This window comes from Myotis daubentonii, chromosome 11 (genome assembly GCF_963259705.1).
Source record: "Myotis daubentonii chromosome 11, mMyoDau2.1, whole genome shotgun sequence".
Taxonomy (NCBI): Eukaryota; Metazoa; Chordata; class Mammalia; order Chiroptera; family Vespertilionidae; genus Myotis; species Myotis daubentonii.
In genome coordinates, this window is record NC_081850.1 from 14,627,555 (window position 1) to 14,644,393 (window position 16,839).

The window sequence follows — 16,839 nt, forward strand, 5'->3', positions numbered from 1 at the left end:
CAGAAGTGCATGAGGCTCTCCTCTCTGTGGGGCTGGGCTCCCTCTGAACCTGTGACGATGGGGGAAGAAACAGCCAAGAAGATGAATCTGTCCCCGTCCCGTCTCCATTTCATCCTTGGATAGCCTCTCACATGTGGTTGTTAAATCACTTAAATCTCAGGGAGCGTGGGGGTTAGATTAACGACTGAAATAAAACCCACACATCTCCAGTCATGTGAGGAAAATGATGTGGTTTGTTTAACTTCTGATTCTTTGGATGTGATTCATGGGATGTGTTTGTTTGTTTTTTAATCGTACGGCAGCCCCGCATTTCCTCCTTGGGGAACAGAGAGAATGTCCTTTCCGTGGGGCAAAAAATTATTTTGAAAAAATGAAACTTTTTCTCTTTAAACGGAATGTTGAGTTTCCCACAAATCACAGAAATCCGTTTTTCTAGCTATGAACAAAATCCCAGCCCTTCGTAAGTGGAGGAACCTGTTTAAAGGAATGGCTAAATTAGCAGGGGCCAAATTCTTGGAGCTTACGAGTCTGAAATCTGATCCTGGACGGGGTAATGTTTTTCTGGTAAGCAGGATCGCAGCTTAGCAAACGGTGGGACACAATCCCCATGGTTAATGTTCTGAAGGGGGGTCAGAAGGTTAACTCCGTGGCAGGAGCCAGGAGCTGTTGTGCCTGCTCGCACAGAAAATACTTCTAAGACGATACCACAGAAACCCTCGCTTCGTAGGCACCGTCATGGGCCCGATGAGCTTTTTTGTGTTGCGTGATGACCTCTTAGGAATGTTCCATCTCCTTTGAATTCCACGTGGACACACTCTGCTTTTTTTCATCTTGGCTTCAGCCCGTCAGTTGCTTCCACTACAAGATACCTGGTGTGATGCTATTGACAGAGACACATCATTTGACTGGTCTTAAACCTGTGTATATCTTTCAAGCAAAGACATGGAACCTCAAATAACATGAGGAACGTTGCATCTGTGTTGCTGCCGTGGTGGACGAACAGCTCAAGTTCCACCCCCACTCGTAACGTGGAATCCTAAGGATTCGAGGAGCACAGTTTGCAAACCTTTGCTCCCTAAGCGTTTGTCACTTATAATTTCCCTAGGAGCCTGCCTTCCTTCTTCTTCATCTTCTTTATTTCTACAGAATGTAATTTCTTTCATCTTCATTGTTGAAAGTATTACATAGGTCCCCCTTGTCCCCCATTGACCTCCGTCCCCCACCTCCTCCCCAGGCCTTCACCACCTTATTGTCTGTGTCTGTGGGTTATGCATATGAGTTCATTGGTTGATTCCCCTACCCCCACCCCCCACCCCCCTTCCCTCTGAGGTTTGACAGCCTGTTTGATGTTTCTATGTCTCTGAGTCTGTTTTCATTCATCACTTTATGTTGTTCATTATAATCCGCATATGACTGAGATCATGTGATACTTATCTTTTTGATTGGCCACAGTTGTGGATGGTGAAAGTAACTGGTGAGGGAAAAGTGATGACTCCTTAAATCTGGAAGGTTCATCAGGCAGGTGGTTTAAAGAACCACACCGGGAATTTCCTGCAAGGCAATCAACACCCGCAGGCCCATCAGGCAGCTCTGAGCAGAGGGCTCCAGAGACCTGAGCTTCAAGCACTGATCTTGCTGCTCCAGACACGATCTTAGATCTAATCCTCAACATACCCCTCTGCTCCCCGGTACCGGGTCTCACAGTAACTGTGAGAGATGCCATTTGTCTTTTACCGGGCGATGGTCTTATTCCTCGAATGGCAACCTGAAACTCATAGTTATGACACTTCAGCCTCATGACCATGAATGGTAACCTTGAAACTGGGAGCCCTCCTCCACTCGTGGGCTGACTCCAGCTTTCCATCCAGGCATCAGCCGCAGCCTGCATCTGCATACTCCTCTTTCCAGGTCCCTAACTCCCAGTGCTCCGCCCGGCTCCCAGCTCCTGCCACCGCAAATCAGAAAACGAATCACGGTCTAGCTTCCAAGAGTATTTCCCCTGTTTATTTTAACGATTTTCAGATATATTTTTCTCTTAACTGTTTCCGATCTCCTGAAAAATTGCTCTGAGTGGGATGAGAATGTTGTAGGAGCGCTTCCCCCCTGATTCTCTTTTCCAATGACCTCAGCGATCAGGTTTTGGCCGGTGTGTCTACTGTGAGATACTATTGGTCATCCTGCACGTACCATCTCCTCCCAGGAGGCCACTTCCAAACAACACACATCGCACTGTGGGGCTATGCGGTTCACTGGTGTGCTGGCTGCTGTAACTAACTGTGCTTTCCAAGAGGTTCGTCTTACCACGTTATTCTGGAGCCGAAAGCTAACTAAAAACGTATTAGTGGAAGTGAGTGTGACAGAGTGCGCCTAGGGCTGGTGAGAACCACTCGACGTGTTACACTTGGCCTCTCCCCTGCGCCCTGGCACCCACAGCGCAGACCCAAGGCCAGAGTGTCCCCTTATGTCATCTGCAGACTAAACCATTTTGAATTCCTTAAGCCTCTGAAGTGTGTGTGGATCAAGAACACAAACCTGAGTGTGAGCAGAATGTCATGTTTATTTTCCTTAATTTTTTAACTGATATCTGAGTACAGTCCCCTTCCCACCAGGTGGTGGGAACGCCCCTCCAACACTGCTGGGGCTCTCTGTCCTTCCTCGGACTTTGACAGAACTCCCAGGGCCTGGCTCAGTGCCAGCCAGTCCTTTATCTACACTAGTTACCACTGAGATGCCCGTGGTCCACCCGGTCCTCTTGAGTGTGCTGCTTTTGTGCCAACCTTGGGGCATAGGAATCTTTGGCAGAGCTGGGAGCCCCGGCACCTGCCATTCAGCCATTTTAGATGCACCCTGAAGCCATCACCTTTGATGGGTTGCCATCTCTCCTGGCAATAAGTCATCAATCAATGAAGTACTTCCTTCTGTTCAGGCTTTCTGACTTCAGGGAATAGAAATTCAACATCTGTATTTTACCTTTTGCCTCTGCCACCGCTCATTTCCCCTTACAGACCTACCAAGCTATTTCTGGCCAACTCTCATGTGGAGAGCGGCTACAGTGTCTGGACAGGTTCAAGCCTTGGACTAATGAGAGGGCACAGTCCTCTCATGGCCACGTGCAAGTCCCAGCTTGGAGGGCAAAGCCCTTCCAGCACAATTATAGCCAAAGGCTATAGTTGCAAGCTTGAACCTAGTCCTATGGTCCAAACACGTGGCCCCATGTGCCTGAGTGATGTGGGCTTGATAGAGTTCAGGTGCATGTAATTGGGTAGGATTGAAACTCACGAGAATGCTATAAACATCTTGACCATGCCCTTACTTTGCCTTGTGGAATCTGGCTATAAGACATTGGTTCTCAACCTTTTTAAAATACTGATTTCTGGGCCTCATCCTCTGGAAATTCTGTTTCTTTGTTACTAATGTTGTGGCCCCACCCCATAACAATAACTTGCAGCTTTGTTTATTTGTTTTTATATAATATGATTTCTTTAAATTATCCACATACTATGAAAAATATGCTCAATTTCCCCTTAATATTACTCTGTATTATTCAAACAAATGTAAGGAGAAAATGTCATGGGAACATAGAGTCAGCCTTTGGAGCAGTGGTTCTCAACCTTGGCTGCACATTAGAATCACCTGGGAATCTTTTTAAAATCCTGATTTCTGGGCCTCATCCTCCGGAAATTCTGTTTCTTTGTTACTAATGTTGTGGCCCCACCCCATAACAAAGAAACAGAATTTCTGGGGGATGAGGCCCGGAAATCAGGATTTTAAAGATTCCCAGGTGATTCTAATGTGCAGCCAAGGTTGAGAACCACTGCTATAAAATAAAGACATAGTTTGTAGTCAGTGTCACTGTCACTAGCTCTCCAGAGAGGCTCTCCATCAGAGAGGACAGCGTCCCACCCAGACCCAGCTTTCTTCTCTTCTTTGTCTTTTCTCAATCCTTCACTGCACCCCTCAGGATCACTGAACCTGGCTGAGCTGCTGGGCACATAAGGTGCCCTGGGGCTGAGTATGCCATGGCCGTGCTGGCTTGCCATACTCTCAGTCATCCTCTGGGTCTCATCTGCAATATCACTGACCACGTACTCAGTACCCACGTTGGCACCCTCTCTACCTGCTCATCAACTTCCCCACTACCTTATACTCAAAGTCTGATTTGCCCTACAATCACCTGGGAAATTGTTTAAATGCAGAATCTCAGGCCCCAAACCGAGATTCTGGCTGGTGTCTGCTGTGAGATACTATTGGTCATTCTGCATCCATCAGATTCATGGAACAAAATCTTTATTTCACTAATTTTTGCTGGTGGTCCATATACATGTCAAGGTGTGGGAAGCACAGACCTAGCAGATCAGGAGCTCCTTTATCACAAGGACATTTTCCCTTTCCCAGTGCTTACTCCACAATAAATAAATAGCTGCCAAATGCGTGGATAGCCTATAGAATGATATAGACCAAACATTCAGTGTGCAGTGGCTGTTATTAGAGGAAAGATTATGTCTAACGTGTGACTTTGGAGCTCTTAAGCTAGACCAAGCTGGAGACGGAGGTGGGTTGAGACATCACTTGGTGGAGCCAGAATGGTGGACTAGGCTCAGGTTAGGTAGCCAGGCCCACAGGTATAATAACCACTGCAACAGGCATGGCGGAGCCAGGCGGACTTGGTTGGAGAATCTACTGGAGAGCCTGACCCAGGAGAGAGGGGAGCAAAGGCTGAGCCAAAGAAATGGAAGAATGGGTAAGGCAAACTCTGTAAGGGTTCCTGAGGGGCATGATGGGAAATAAGTTTGGACAGGTACACTGAAATCCCAATGGCATTCATTTCCCCCCCCACTATTTTTTTTTGAAATATATTTTATTGATTTTTTACAGAGAGGAAGAGAGAGGGATAGAGAGTTAGAAACATCGATGAGAGAGACACATCGATCAGCTGCTTCCTGCACACCTCCTACAGGGGATGTGCCCACAACCGAGGTACATGCCCTTGACCGGAATCGAACCTGGGACCTTTCAGTCCACAGGCCGATGCTCTAGCCACTGAGCCAAACCAGTTAGGGCTCCCACCCACTATTGAAACTCAAATTCCAACTAGATCAGAGACAAGAGCAAAGATATGAACAGAATCTTTATTGTTCTGTGCATTTTTTTGGGAGAAGAGCCAAAAATTGAATGAAATCTCCTTTCAACTTATCTAGGAAATACAAGATTTTAGTCGTGGCTTTTACACACCTACTTCTCACACAGACATGAACACCTGCACTGACATTAAGGCACCATTTGAGTACCTGGGCAGACGGGCAGCAGGCTATAAAAAGACTGTGCCTGTCTGTGCAGACAGTTCTCTCAGACTGCTTACTCTGAAGGAATGTTTGATGCCGGCCATGCGGGAATTGTCTGGCAGGTGAAGTGGTTTGCTGTTACTGGCACTTCCTTTTCCCTAGGAGGTAACCAGATGCTCTTTTGGGATGCTTGCACATGGGTGCCACCTCAGTCATTGAAATTTCGCCTTTTGCAGAGCATAAACTCTGTGGGTTGTACCAAGGAGGCTGAGCACTGGATCCAGGCTGGGGAAATGGAAGCAGTGCTGTTAGGGCTGCATTAGGGCCCCGAGCTCCACGGCAGATGGGCGTGAAGTCAGGCCTTGGCGGCTTCCTGCACACCCTGCCCAGGAGTGCCAGGATCTGCTTAGGGGAGCATGTAGCACCCACTCTGCTTTTGCTTGGGGCCAACTTGGATGCCCTCTGCTGAAGTTGGCACCTAGGATAATCCGTGCATGTTTGCAAATTCCATCTTGCCTACACAAGCATGGGGTTCTGCAAGAAAAATCAAGTGTCTTTGCCCATCCCATTCTCTGTGCTTCTAATGAACTCTGAGTTTTCTTCCAACGCATTCATGGAGAAGGGGAGTCAATTCTGCCTGAAGCCAGGCCTCCTTGTCCAGGCAAAGGAAGTAGAACAAGCCGGGAAGCTGAGTCCTGGGGAACCCGGGGCAGTTCATTTTCCCTTGGACATCTGTGTTGGGAGGGGGACGTGGCATGTCTTATCTTGAGATCAGCATTCGGCTGAGCTGGGACTTCTTTTGAAGAAGCAGCAGCTGCTGCCTGGACATGATCTGGAGCTCCGTGACAGGCACGGCATCGACATTCCCAAGGCAGCTTCACAAGTCCCCGCAGGAATGGAATTATGTGCCCAAATGAGAGATTCGCTTCACAGCAGCCTGGTCACCTGCCTGGTGCACTGAGAAGGGCTTGAAAAACTGCATTTCTCCCCAAGACTCCTCCCACCTCTCAACACACACACCTTCCCGCCCTGTCCCTGACAAACAAAACGAAAGTGACAACAACAACACAACATATGGCCCGTGTTTCCTCCCTGAAGATGCTTGTAACGGAGACTATTGGGTTTGAGTACCACTCAATGTAGATGACTTTACTGACACCAAGTTAAACAGATGAAATGTGGGCTCTGGTATAAACCCAGTCTAGTTAGCATTCCAATCTTGCCAATTAGTGGCAAGTTACTTAATCATATCGAGTCTCAATGTCTTCAGATAAAATGGGAATAATAATAGCACCTACCCCCTAAAATTTACTGAGAGAGGGACATAAGACCTTATATTTAAAGGCTTAACACACAGTCCTTTGAGATGCACTATTTTTTTTCTTTTCTTTTCAGAGAGGAGCAGACCCTCCTTCTGCTCAATGAATCAGCACAGTGGACAGGTCAGCTTGCAGTCAGTCTTCCTTACTTATTCTCTGCCTTTTCTGGTCTACACTTCGAGCTCTCTGAGGTTTGATTGATGAGCAGATGGGAAAATGTATGCTTGAAATGCATTAAGATTGAAAATACCTTGCGGACAGGGTTTCTAGGAAAAGAGAAACGAAGTGAGGAGAGGGCTGGTGGGACGGCTGCAGGCTTTCTGATGGACACACTGAATACTGTCTCCACCCCACCCTGACCACGTGCAGGTTGGTAAAGCCCGCTGTATTGGGCTTCGGGTTATAAATATGGTTCTCAGTCTATCACCAGCCATTCTGGAGTCCAGGAACGGTCTGAAAACCATACGTGTTTTCTTCTGACGTGATTTAACTTGGTATGGCCATTTTTATGTTTCGCTACAAAGATATTAATCTATTCAATTCCAAGATACTATCACTGGTGCTGCTGGGGGTGTTATGTAATAGGCAGTATATGTTCCATATTACCATTCTAATTTCTAAAAAATCCCAGATTCTAGAACTAAATCTGCCCCCAATGACTTTAAATAGGATTTTTCTCTGACAAAACTAACTTGAAGTCATTTGAGCAAATAAACACTAAATTGGAGGTGGTAGACAAGATGTTTATTTCAAGGATTACAGGCATATCTCCCAGAGCTGAAATACAAGTGCCTTCAGAATGAGATGGACACAGGCCTGGGAGATGTAGCAAGGCCTATCTAGAGTTCTAGTGCTATGGGCAAAAGCATGATGGCTGCCATTGATGCATAGTTATAACCCTGGGGCCCTATCTATAGCAAGTGGGAGGAACCTAATTTGTGCATCAATAATGAGAGAGAATCATTGATCGGCTGCATCCTGCACACCCTCTATAGGGGATCGAGTCTACAACCTGGGCATGGCATGTGCCCTGACCAGTAATTGAACCATGACCTTCTGGTTCATAGGTCAATGTTCAACCACTGAGCCACACAAGCTAGATGATAGTTTTTTAAAAGAGTTACTATCCTGCCTCATGTATGGGGACCAAAGATATCTACAGAACAGGTTAAATTATTGTATTTACTTGCAATAATAATAACTGGAAGACTTGTAATGCCCTGTGGCATTGCTTAGTGGCTCATTTTTTTACCCTCGATTGTCCCAACTATGATGTAAAGTCAGCAGGGCAGGATATATGCCCAATTTACAGACAAGGAAACTAAAGCCCAAAGTAGTAAAATGAGTGACCCCAAGTCACAGGCAGGGTGAGTGCCTGACAGAATCAGCACCAGGAATGTTTATTGGAGAGAATGGCATCCGGCCATCCTGCGTTTCCATGGATTGGTCTTTTTGTTCTCTATGCAGAACATAGCCCAAACCTACACCCTGCAGTAGTTTTACAGTTCATGCCGATTTAATTTTTTTCATCATGTTTTCTTTTTCAATAACAGTTGAAATACAATGTTAGTTGCAGGCATATTAGTGATCATCCCGAAAACCTCATACCTATCTGACACCATACATAGTTATTAGGATATTAGTGCCTATACTAGAGGCCTGGTGGCTGGGCGGGCTGATCAGGGGATGCCCCCCTCATCGCCCCTCCACCACCACTGGTCACTGCTGCTGCCCCCCCATCTCTGTCCCCTCCCTTTGCCCGCTGGCATGCACCTTGGCTGGCTTGGCACTGTCTGCTCACTGGCCCCAGCCCCCACTGGCCTGCCTTTCCACCTTTTGGTCAATTTGCATATTACACTTTTATTATATAGGACTCGAGGCCTGGTGCATGAAATTTGTGCATGGGAGGGGAATCCGCTCAGCCCAGCCTGCACCCTCTCCAATCCGGGACCCCTTGGGGGATGTCCAACTGCCAATTTAGGCCCGATCTCAGGGATCAGGCCTAAACTAGCAGTCGGAGATCCCTCTCACAATCCTGGACTGCTGGCTCCTAATCACTCACCTGCCTGCCTGCCTGGTTGCCTCTAACTGCCACCCCCTGCCAGCCTGATCGCCCCTCACTGCCTCTGCGTGCCAACCTGATTGCCCCTAATTGCTCCCCCTGCCAGCCTGGTCACCCCTAACTGCCCCCTGCTGCCGCCCAGGTCGCCCCCAACTGCCCCCTCCCTGCTGGCCTGGTTGCTCCTAACTGCCCCCGCCCCCCACCAGCCTGGTCACCCCTTACCGCCCCTCCCCCTGGCCTGGTCGCCCTCAACTGCCCTCCCTCCCTCCAGTCTAGTCGCCCCTCACTGCCCCCTCTGCTAGCCTAATCGCCCCCAACTGCCCCCCTGCTGGCCTGGTCGCCCCCAACTGCACCCCACCTGCTGGCCTGGTCGCCCCTAACTGCCACCATCTGCTGGTTGCCTCTTACTGCCCCCCCATGCCGGCCTGGTCACTCCCAACTGCCCCCATCTGCCAGCCTGGTTGCCCCCAACTGCCCCTCCTGCCAGCCTGGTTGCCCCCAACTGCACTCCCTCCTGGCCTGGTCGCCCCCAACTCCCCCCATCTGCCAGCCTGGTTGCCCCTCATGGCCCCCCTGCTGGCCTGGTCGCCCCACGCAGCCTGCTGTTCAGTTGTTTGGTCGTCCCTCACCAACCCCCCTGATGGCCTGGTTGCCCCACGCAGCCTCCTTGTTTAGTTGTTTGGTTGTTCCTCACTAACCACCCTGCCAGCCTGGTCATAGGCAGCCATCTTGTGAGGGTGTGAGGGTTAATTTGCATATCACCTCTTTATTATATAGGATTCCCTATGCTGTACTTTACACCCCCATAAATGCATGCTTATTTAATTATATTAGGATGATGATGGATACTGCTTCTTTGAACAGCACTTTTTTCCTGACCTTATCAAGTCCCAAGAGTTATATACCCTTATCTTTTTCTATCTATAGATTCAAGACACAGAAAACTAATTTTCAAAACACATCTTTAAAATTTTTAAGTACATTTAATAACTTTTAGAAATCATAATATACTGTTTTCTGATTTTTTTTTTCTTCTGTAACTGCAATTTAAGGCAAAGAACAATGAGTGATGTACATGCTTCAACCGGTGCTAGGATTATCTCTTCCAGATGCTATCTTGTCAAAGCCATTAATATTCACCAGAGGCTGATCTCACAAAGATTGTCATACAGAAAGCTTAGGAACTGCCTCACTCCCTTGAATTGTTGGCAAGATATAAAACCACATATTGCAAAGAAGTGAAAACAGAAAGATAAAATCTGTCTGCAGCTGTCTTGATTAGAAATGATGGCTTGGTCACATTCCACCGGTATCTTTAACTTCCTCAGGATGTCCAAACTTAACCTAGGTCAGGCTACATCAGCAGAATTAGAGAAATGACACCAAGATAGGTGTTCAGCATATTTCACCTTCAGCAAACACCTCTGCTGTAAGTCTCTGAAAGCAAGTAGTAAAGTTGGACTTAATTTATGCATGAAATGGTGGCTACTTGGTTTATTCTAATGCAGAGAAGGTAAAGTGAATGAACTCAGGAAACACTAGGAAATGGACATTCAAATGTCAATTGCTTAGCTAGCCATCTGTTTGGGAAGCAGGATGGGCCCTAGATTTGTAAACTGAATTGAATATTCAGTCCTTACCATTTTCCATTTATAATTTATGGACCTGAGGAGAGGTAGCATCCAATTACCTACTCCTGTATTTATTCATTCCCTCCCTCAGCAATGTCCCAGGCACTGTCTTGACTTCTATGTCCCTCTCCCTCTCCCTCTCCTTCTCCCTCTCCCTGCCTTTCTCATTCATTTCAGGATTTTGTGTTTCAAAAGCAGTTATCCTAGTGCTGATAATTTAAGCAATACCAAAAGTCTCAAGTCTCAGAAAAATTGTTTCTTTTATCCGTCAACTCACCCCAGTTCAAAACTCCAGATGTAACTAAAGATAAAAACTTGGCGTGTACCTTTATTTTTCCTTTATTATTCTAACAGTCATAAACACATTTACAGATTTATGGTGGTGCTTGTCTTTCGATTTTACTTTACAAAAATGGAGAAAAAAAGACTCCATGGGTTCTGCACAACCCTTCAAATTATATCTAAAGTGTGTAAGAATACAGTTTATAGGTAGAGCATCTATAGCTTTACCAGATTGTCAGAGCTTACCCCACCACAACCCCAAATTAAGTAACAGCCATTTTAAACTTCTGAAAATCCCAAAACATGGGGATTAGGCCAGATGCTCTCTCAGGTCCCTCTACTAGTGCCATTTCACCAATTTTGCTCATATTCAAATCCAAGAAAAGCTTCTTTTCCCGAAATGCCACTTACTAGATTTCTCTTTTTAATTGATCCTTATGCACACTTATAATAAAGTTTTAGGTCCTTCAAGGTTAGGAAGGAAGTCTTAATGCTTGAATAGAAATACTTGGTTTTTTTTTTCATGAGTGTAGTTTATTAAATTATAATCATTCATAATCCAATAATACTTGTACATTGAAAACTATTATGTACAATAGTTTTATCAGTCAGAATAATGTGTTAACCCAAAATACATTTATTGTCACATAAGAGGATGAAAACATATTGCAAGAGTTGAGTAACTATAGATAACTCAAAGGTGACTACATATGAAAAGCAAATCTAATCCTATGTCTGCATGACTTAGCTAAATACGTGCAAAAATCCCCAAATTAAAACCTCTGTGAGTGATGATGGAATCCACTCATCATGCATTGTAAAACCAAGCGTGATGAAACTGTTTTCCTCAGCAAGGCAGCCCTTCAGTGAAGTCAATGTCTGTCTGGTGTCCCCAGACGATGCAATGGTTTTCAGATCCAACGCCAGGCCATGTGAGGCAGCCAGGACTTTTCCCACCTGGAAGTGACAGTGAGGATCTTTCTCCCTCTGCTAACTTGTAGGGTCAAGTACTGAAACATTTAGGCCGATATATAATGCCCACCTCATTTAATTTTTAGTGATCCCACCCTAAATGGATCAGAGATTATTTTCATCAGTGGGAAAGAGCACTTTTAGAGAGAGAAGTCACGGTTGGAAAAATGTGGAGATGAGCAAACCAAGTCCTGATCTCTCAAATTTTATTTTATAATTTGACATAATCTTAGACTTACACAAATAGTTACAGAAATTAGTTACAGAAATAGTCCACAGAGTTTCCATATACCATTCAGCAGACCACTCTGAATGTTAATATACTACAGAGCCCTAGAGCAACTTTCAAGCCCAGGAAATCGACACCGATTAAATCATAATTTTAAGTATTTTTTCTGAAAGAAAATAGGGAAATTTTACTTTTAGCGTATGTTTGAGAAAAAAATTGGTATTTTGTCTTGACAGATTGTGTGCACACATAAAGCCATTTTGTAAAATCCCTTCATTCTAAAGGATTTGAAAAGCCATAGTTAGAATACAGTTGCGCCCAGCTCTCCTGCAGAAGGTTTTCATTTTGGTTAAGAATTTTGAAGATCTGAGCAGCAAGTCCTACACACAGCTGCTTGGAAAGCCGACATGCTTCTGACTTATTGGGGAGGAACAACCCTTGTGACCGAGCCATCTCATGTTGATGCTGCTGATGTAAGCCGTGAGGCAGCACTTTGAAAATTACACCACGTGTAACCGGTTCTTAACCACCAGATCCAGGGCCAGAGGGAGTATAACCTCAGTCGCAGGAGCCAAGAAAAACTGCCTTTCGTTCGCAATTCTGACATTTTAAACCTAATCCCTGTATTCGCTTTGCTGAGGCAGGAGTTGGGTCTTGCCTCATGGGAGGAACCCTCGGGGTCACCCCCTGCCCAGCCCTAGTTGAACGGAGGCCATGGGTCTCCGAATGGGTTCTCAGCGGCTGCAAACATCTGTAACAATCTGGCGTGGAGATGAATGAGCCCCCCGGGTTCGCGGCTGCCTGCATCCACCCAGGCCTGTGGCTTTGGACAGATGTTTGTGCTCTGCGCAGTGGGAAGTGAATGTGCAGCTTCAAGGCCCGATGTCAGGGATGCTGGTTACTCACAGTATTGCTCCGAGGTCCTCTGAAGCCAGCGAGTGCTACCTGTACTGGTTGGCATCTGTTGGCAAGAGGAGGCACACATTTCTCCATCAGAATCCACTCAGAGGTATAGGGCGTGGCCTGGTGGGGAGATGTCACAGGGTACTTTGTTGCTCCCACGCTAACGGAAAGCTTGACTCCAGCCAACGCAAAAGTCAGTTTTTAAAATACATCTCAGAAGCCAGCACTTGCCTTCTGTTCACCTCAAAGAATCCAGCGCTCTGTGGAAGGCTGTTTGAAAAGAGCCTCAGCAACTTGCTGAGCCTGGAATGTATTAGGGGTCCCCTTCTCCGCCCTGCACCAAACGTGCTTCTGCAAGATTCTCCAGCTCACAGTTCTGCCAAGACCTTCTGCCAGGGGCTCAGGCCAGAAACCTGGAAAAGTCCTTGGTTCCTTCCTCTCCCTCACCCCACCCTCAGTCTACCCTCAATCTCTCCTATTGTTTGTACCTTCTAACGCACACCTCTTCATTGCCATTTCTGTGATTATCTCCCAAGTGCTCTGCTGCAGCCCCTCCGATTTTGTACGCCAACCTCACTTGTGACCCCTCTCCAATCCATTCCCTTCAAAATTGCCACGTGTAAGCTTCTAGAACAAACCTCGGCACATATGCACCTAGTCCACTAGTGGATACACGTAGTGTTGCAGCCAAAGTATAGCTTTGTTCTTTGTCTCCTACTGTTTCTTTAAAAAATGTCTTCAGGGTGGTGGTTTCCCCACTTGTTCTCAGACAAAATTCTTACAGGCGGTGGCTTTTCGCATTCACTCTCAGCTAATAGCAATCGTACATCAAAGTCACAAGAAAGTCAGAATTCAGCAGTGAGAATGAATCCAATCCAAGATAACAGTAACATTTCAAAGGTAAGACTCGCCCTCCTATGTCTGCCCCCGCCCCCTGCCGTGCTGAGATGCACAGCTGGGCTGTGGGCCGCAGCGGCGGGAGCCCACTCCTGTCCCTCGGCCCCTCCTCCCACTGTGGACCGCTGCTCTGGATGCTACCGAGTTGGGTGTGTTTTTTTTGTTTTTGTTTGTTTGTTTTTTTAAATTGTTTTTTTTTCTTTTTTGTTAATCCTCACCCGAGGATATTTTTTTTTTAAATTTTATTGATTTTTTAGAGAGGAAGGGAGAGAGGCAGAGAGTTAGAAACATCGATGAGAAACATCGATCAGCTGCCTCCTGCACACTCCCCACTGGGGATGTGTCCGCAACCAAGGTACATGCCCTTGACCGGAATCGAACCTGGGACCTTTCAGTCTGCAGGCCGATGCTCTATCCACTGAGCCAAACTAGTCAGGGCCGAGTTGGGTGTTTTGTACTCCTGCATGGTCAGGTGGCCTTGTGCTTTCTGGCCCAACGCATGGCAAAGGCTAACTCTGCAAAGGGAACCTGTCAGAGCAGAATCCATCTGAATGGACAGTCCAGCTTGCTCCACTCATGGTCCAGTCCGCTGTGGCCGCGGACGATGGGTGATGTCTCCATAGGTAGGGCTGCCGTGGGTGCATACATCACGGGTCTGTGTGCGGGTCATTGGAATTTAACCGAGAAATAGGCCACTGCAATCCAGGGACTTTGGGATGAGCTGTAATAAGCTGAGCTAACCGGTCAGTCGCCGTTTCTGCATAAAGCAGGATGGATGCAGCCCTCGCCTTCATCCTGAGAGGACCGTCAGCACGAGCCTTGTCATTCTCTCCCAGCGCAGAAATGAAAGTTCTCCTTGGACTTATGGCTGCAAATCCTGAAGACCTGCTCTGGAGAAAGTGGAACTTAGTACTTTAACCAGGAAGAAAGGAAGGAAAGGGAAGGGGAAAAGAAAAAACCCTAAAAACTACAGAAACAAAAGGAATTGATTCGCGGTGCTGAATGTGTCCTCATGGCCTGAAGTAAGTGTCAGGAATGGCTTGTTGGATAAGAGGGAAGCGTTTGAATCTAGAAAGATGGGGGCTCTGTGGTGGAACCCACTCCCTCCCCTGGTAGAGTCGGCCAGGAGGTTTTAAGGTATTTCTCTGGAAAAGAACCTCCAGTGAGGAAGCGAACATGGCCAGCCATGTCTTCGTCCCCAGGATCTGAGTCCCCTGTGACCACTGCACTGGGCGGGGGAGGTACGCTGCTCCTCCTTGTTTTCATTTTATTTTATTTTTTTAACGTAAGGGCAGATTTCAAGACCAAGTATTTGTTATGTCCTTTGCCCCTCGTTTTCCTGGCACACACGACCTGAATTGTTTCACTTCACTTTGTCTGACTGCATAAAACACACCAATAATAAATGGTTTGGGGCTAACAAGCACCCTCTGTTTTTCTTAAATAAAAGACTTTCTTTAGAGCGGTTGTAGGTTTACAGAAAATTAAGCAGATAGTACACAGTTCCATTATGCCTCTTGCCCCTCACAGTTTCTCCTATTGTTTACACCTTCCATCAGTGGGCACATTTGTTGCAATGGAAGAACCAGTGGATTCATTATTGTTAACTGAAGCCCACAGTTTACAGTAGGCTTCGCTCTGGGTTGCGCCGTCTGTGCATTTTGACAAGGGTATAATGTCACGTATCTACCGTTACAGCATCGGGCAGAACAGTTTCCCTGCCCTGAACTCCCCTGGGCTCTGCCTTTGCATCCCTCTGACTTACTCGTGTGTTTATATGTGTCATGCCTCAAGCGCGAGCCAGGCCCTTCCTGTCGGTTCACTTAGGACAGCTGGCACTGCCTCGGATTTTCAAAAGACTTTGCCAAATCCTGAGGGAGATCAACAAGACAATTTTAGGCAATCATTAGAAATCATGTTTTCAAAGAATATTTATGCAGTATAATGTTAAAGAGAAATGGGATACAAGCTTATATATAGTACATGATTCATGTATCGTAGTATAATTCATGCATGCATGGTATAATTTATATGTATCTAGTACAGTTCATATATATATATATATATATATATATATATATATATATATACACACTAGAGGCCCAGTGCATGAAAATTCAGGCACTAGAGGGGGGTCCCTCAGCCTGGCCTGCCCCCTCTCACAGTCTGGGAGCCCTCAGGGGCGGGAGGCGACCTGATGATCAGGGGAAGGTGACGCCCCCATCACACCTCTCTGCTGCCACTGCTGACAGCACGAGCCTCGGCCGGCCCTGGTTACCTGAGCCTCGGGAGTCCCTGGGCAGCTAGGCAGCCACCATCCAAGGCTTGACTGAGCCTCGGGCTAGCCCTGGTTGGCTGGGGGGCTGAGGGGATTGAGGGACTCTGGAGGCAGGCGTGTGGCGGGGCTGAAGGGACTGGGCACTGCCATCTTGTGGCTGTGGGCGCCACTATCTTTGAGGGCAGGGCAGACAATTAGCATATTCCTTCCTTATTGGCTGTGGGTGCCGCCATCTTTGAGAGTGGGGCAGTCAATTAGCATATTCCTTCCTTATTGGCTGTGGGTGCTGCCATCTTTGTGATGGCGTGCGGGTCAAGTAGCATATTTCCTCTCTATTAGATAGGATATATATATATATACACACACATACTAGAGGCCTGGTGTACGAAATTCGTGCATGGGGGGTGTCTCTCCAGCCCAGCCTGCACCCTCTCCAATCTGGGACCCCTCTCACAATCCAGGACTGCTGGCTCCCAACCGCTCGCCAGCCTGCCTGCCTGATTGCCCCTAACCACTCCCCTGCCAGCCTGATCAATGCCTAACCACTCCCTTGCAGGCCCAATTGCCCCTAACTGCTCTCAGCTGCCAACCTGGTCACCCCTAACTGCCCTCCCCTGCCAGTCTGGTTGCTCCCAACTGCCTTCCTTTGCCAGCCCAGTCACCCCTGACTGCTTTCCCCTGCAGGCCTGGTTCCCCCCAACTGCCCTCTCTTGCAGGTCTGGTCCTACCAACTGCCCTCCCTTGCAGGCCTGGATCCCCCCAACTGCTTCCCCTTTCAGGCCTGGTTCCTCCCAACTGCCCTCCCCTGCTGGCCTGATTGCCCACAACTGCCCTCCCCTGCGGCAATCTTGTGGTGGCCATCTTGTGTTTTGGAGTGATGGTCAATTTGCATATTACTCTTTTATTAGGTAGGAAATTATATATATATATATACGTATATATATGTATATATGTGTGTGTATGTATATATGCATATGTATGTGT

The 16,839-nt window shown here is 47.0% G+C and overlaps 1 protein-coding gene across 3 annotated transcripts in view; it reads left to right on the forward strand.

Moving 5' to 3' along the window:
• Positions 1-16,839, forward strand: part of MOB3B (MOB kinase activator 3B) — a 184,518-nt gene that overhangs the window by 87,680 nt on the left and 79,999 nt on the right. The window contains exon 3 of one of the 3 annotated variants that reach the window (XM_059656512.1): positions 6,678-7,125. The exons of the other annotated variants lie outside the window; for them this stretch is intronic. Within the exon in view, the coding sequence (XP_059512495.1) occupies positions 6,678-6,802 (125 nt within the window). The 3' untranslated portion in view covers positions 6,803-7,125. Of the gene's footprint in view, positions 1-6,677; positions 7,126-16,839 lie in introns of those variants that run through there. 3 annotated transcript variants of the gene reach the window in all.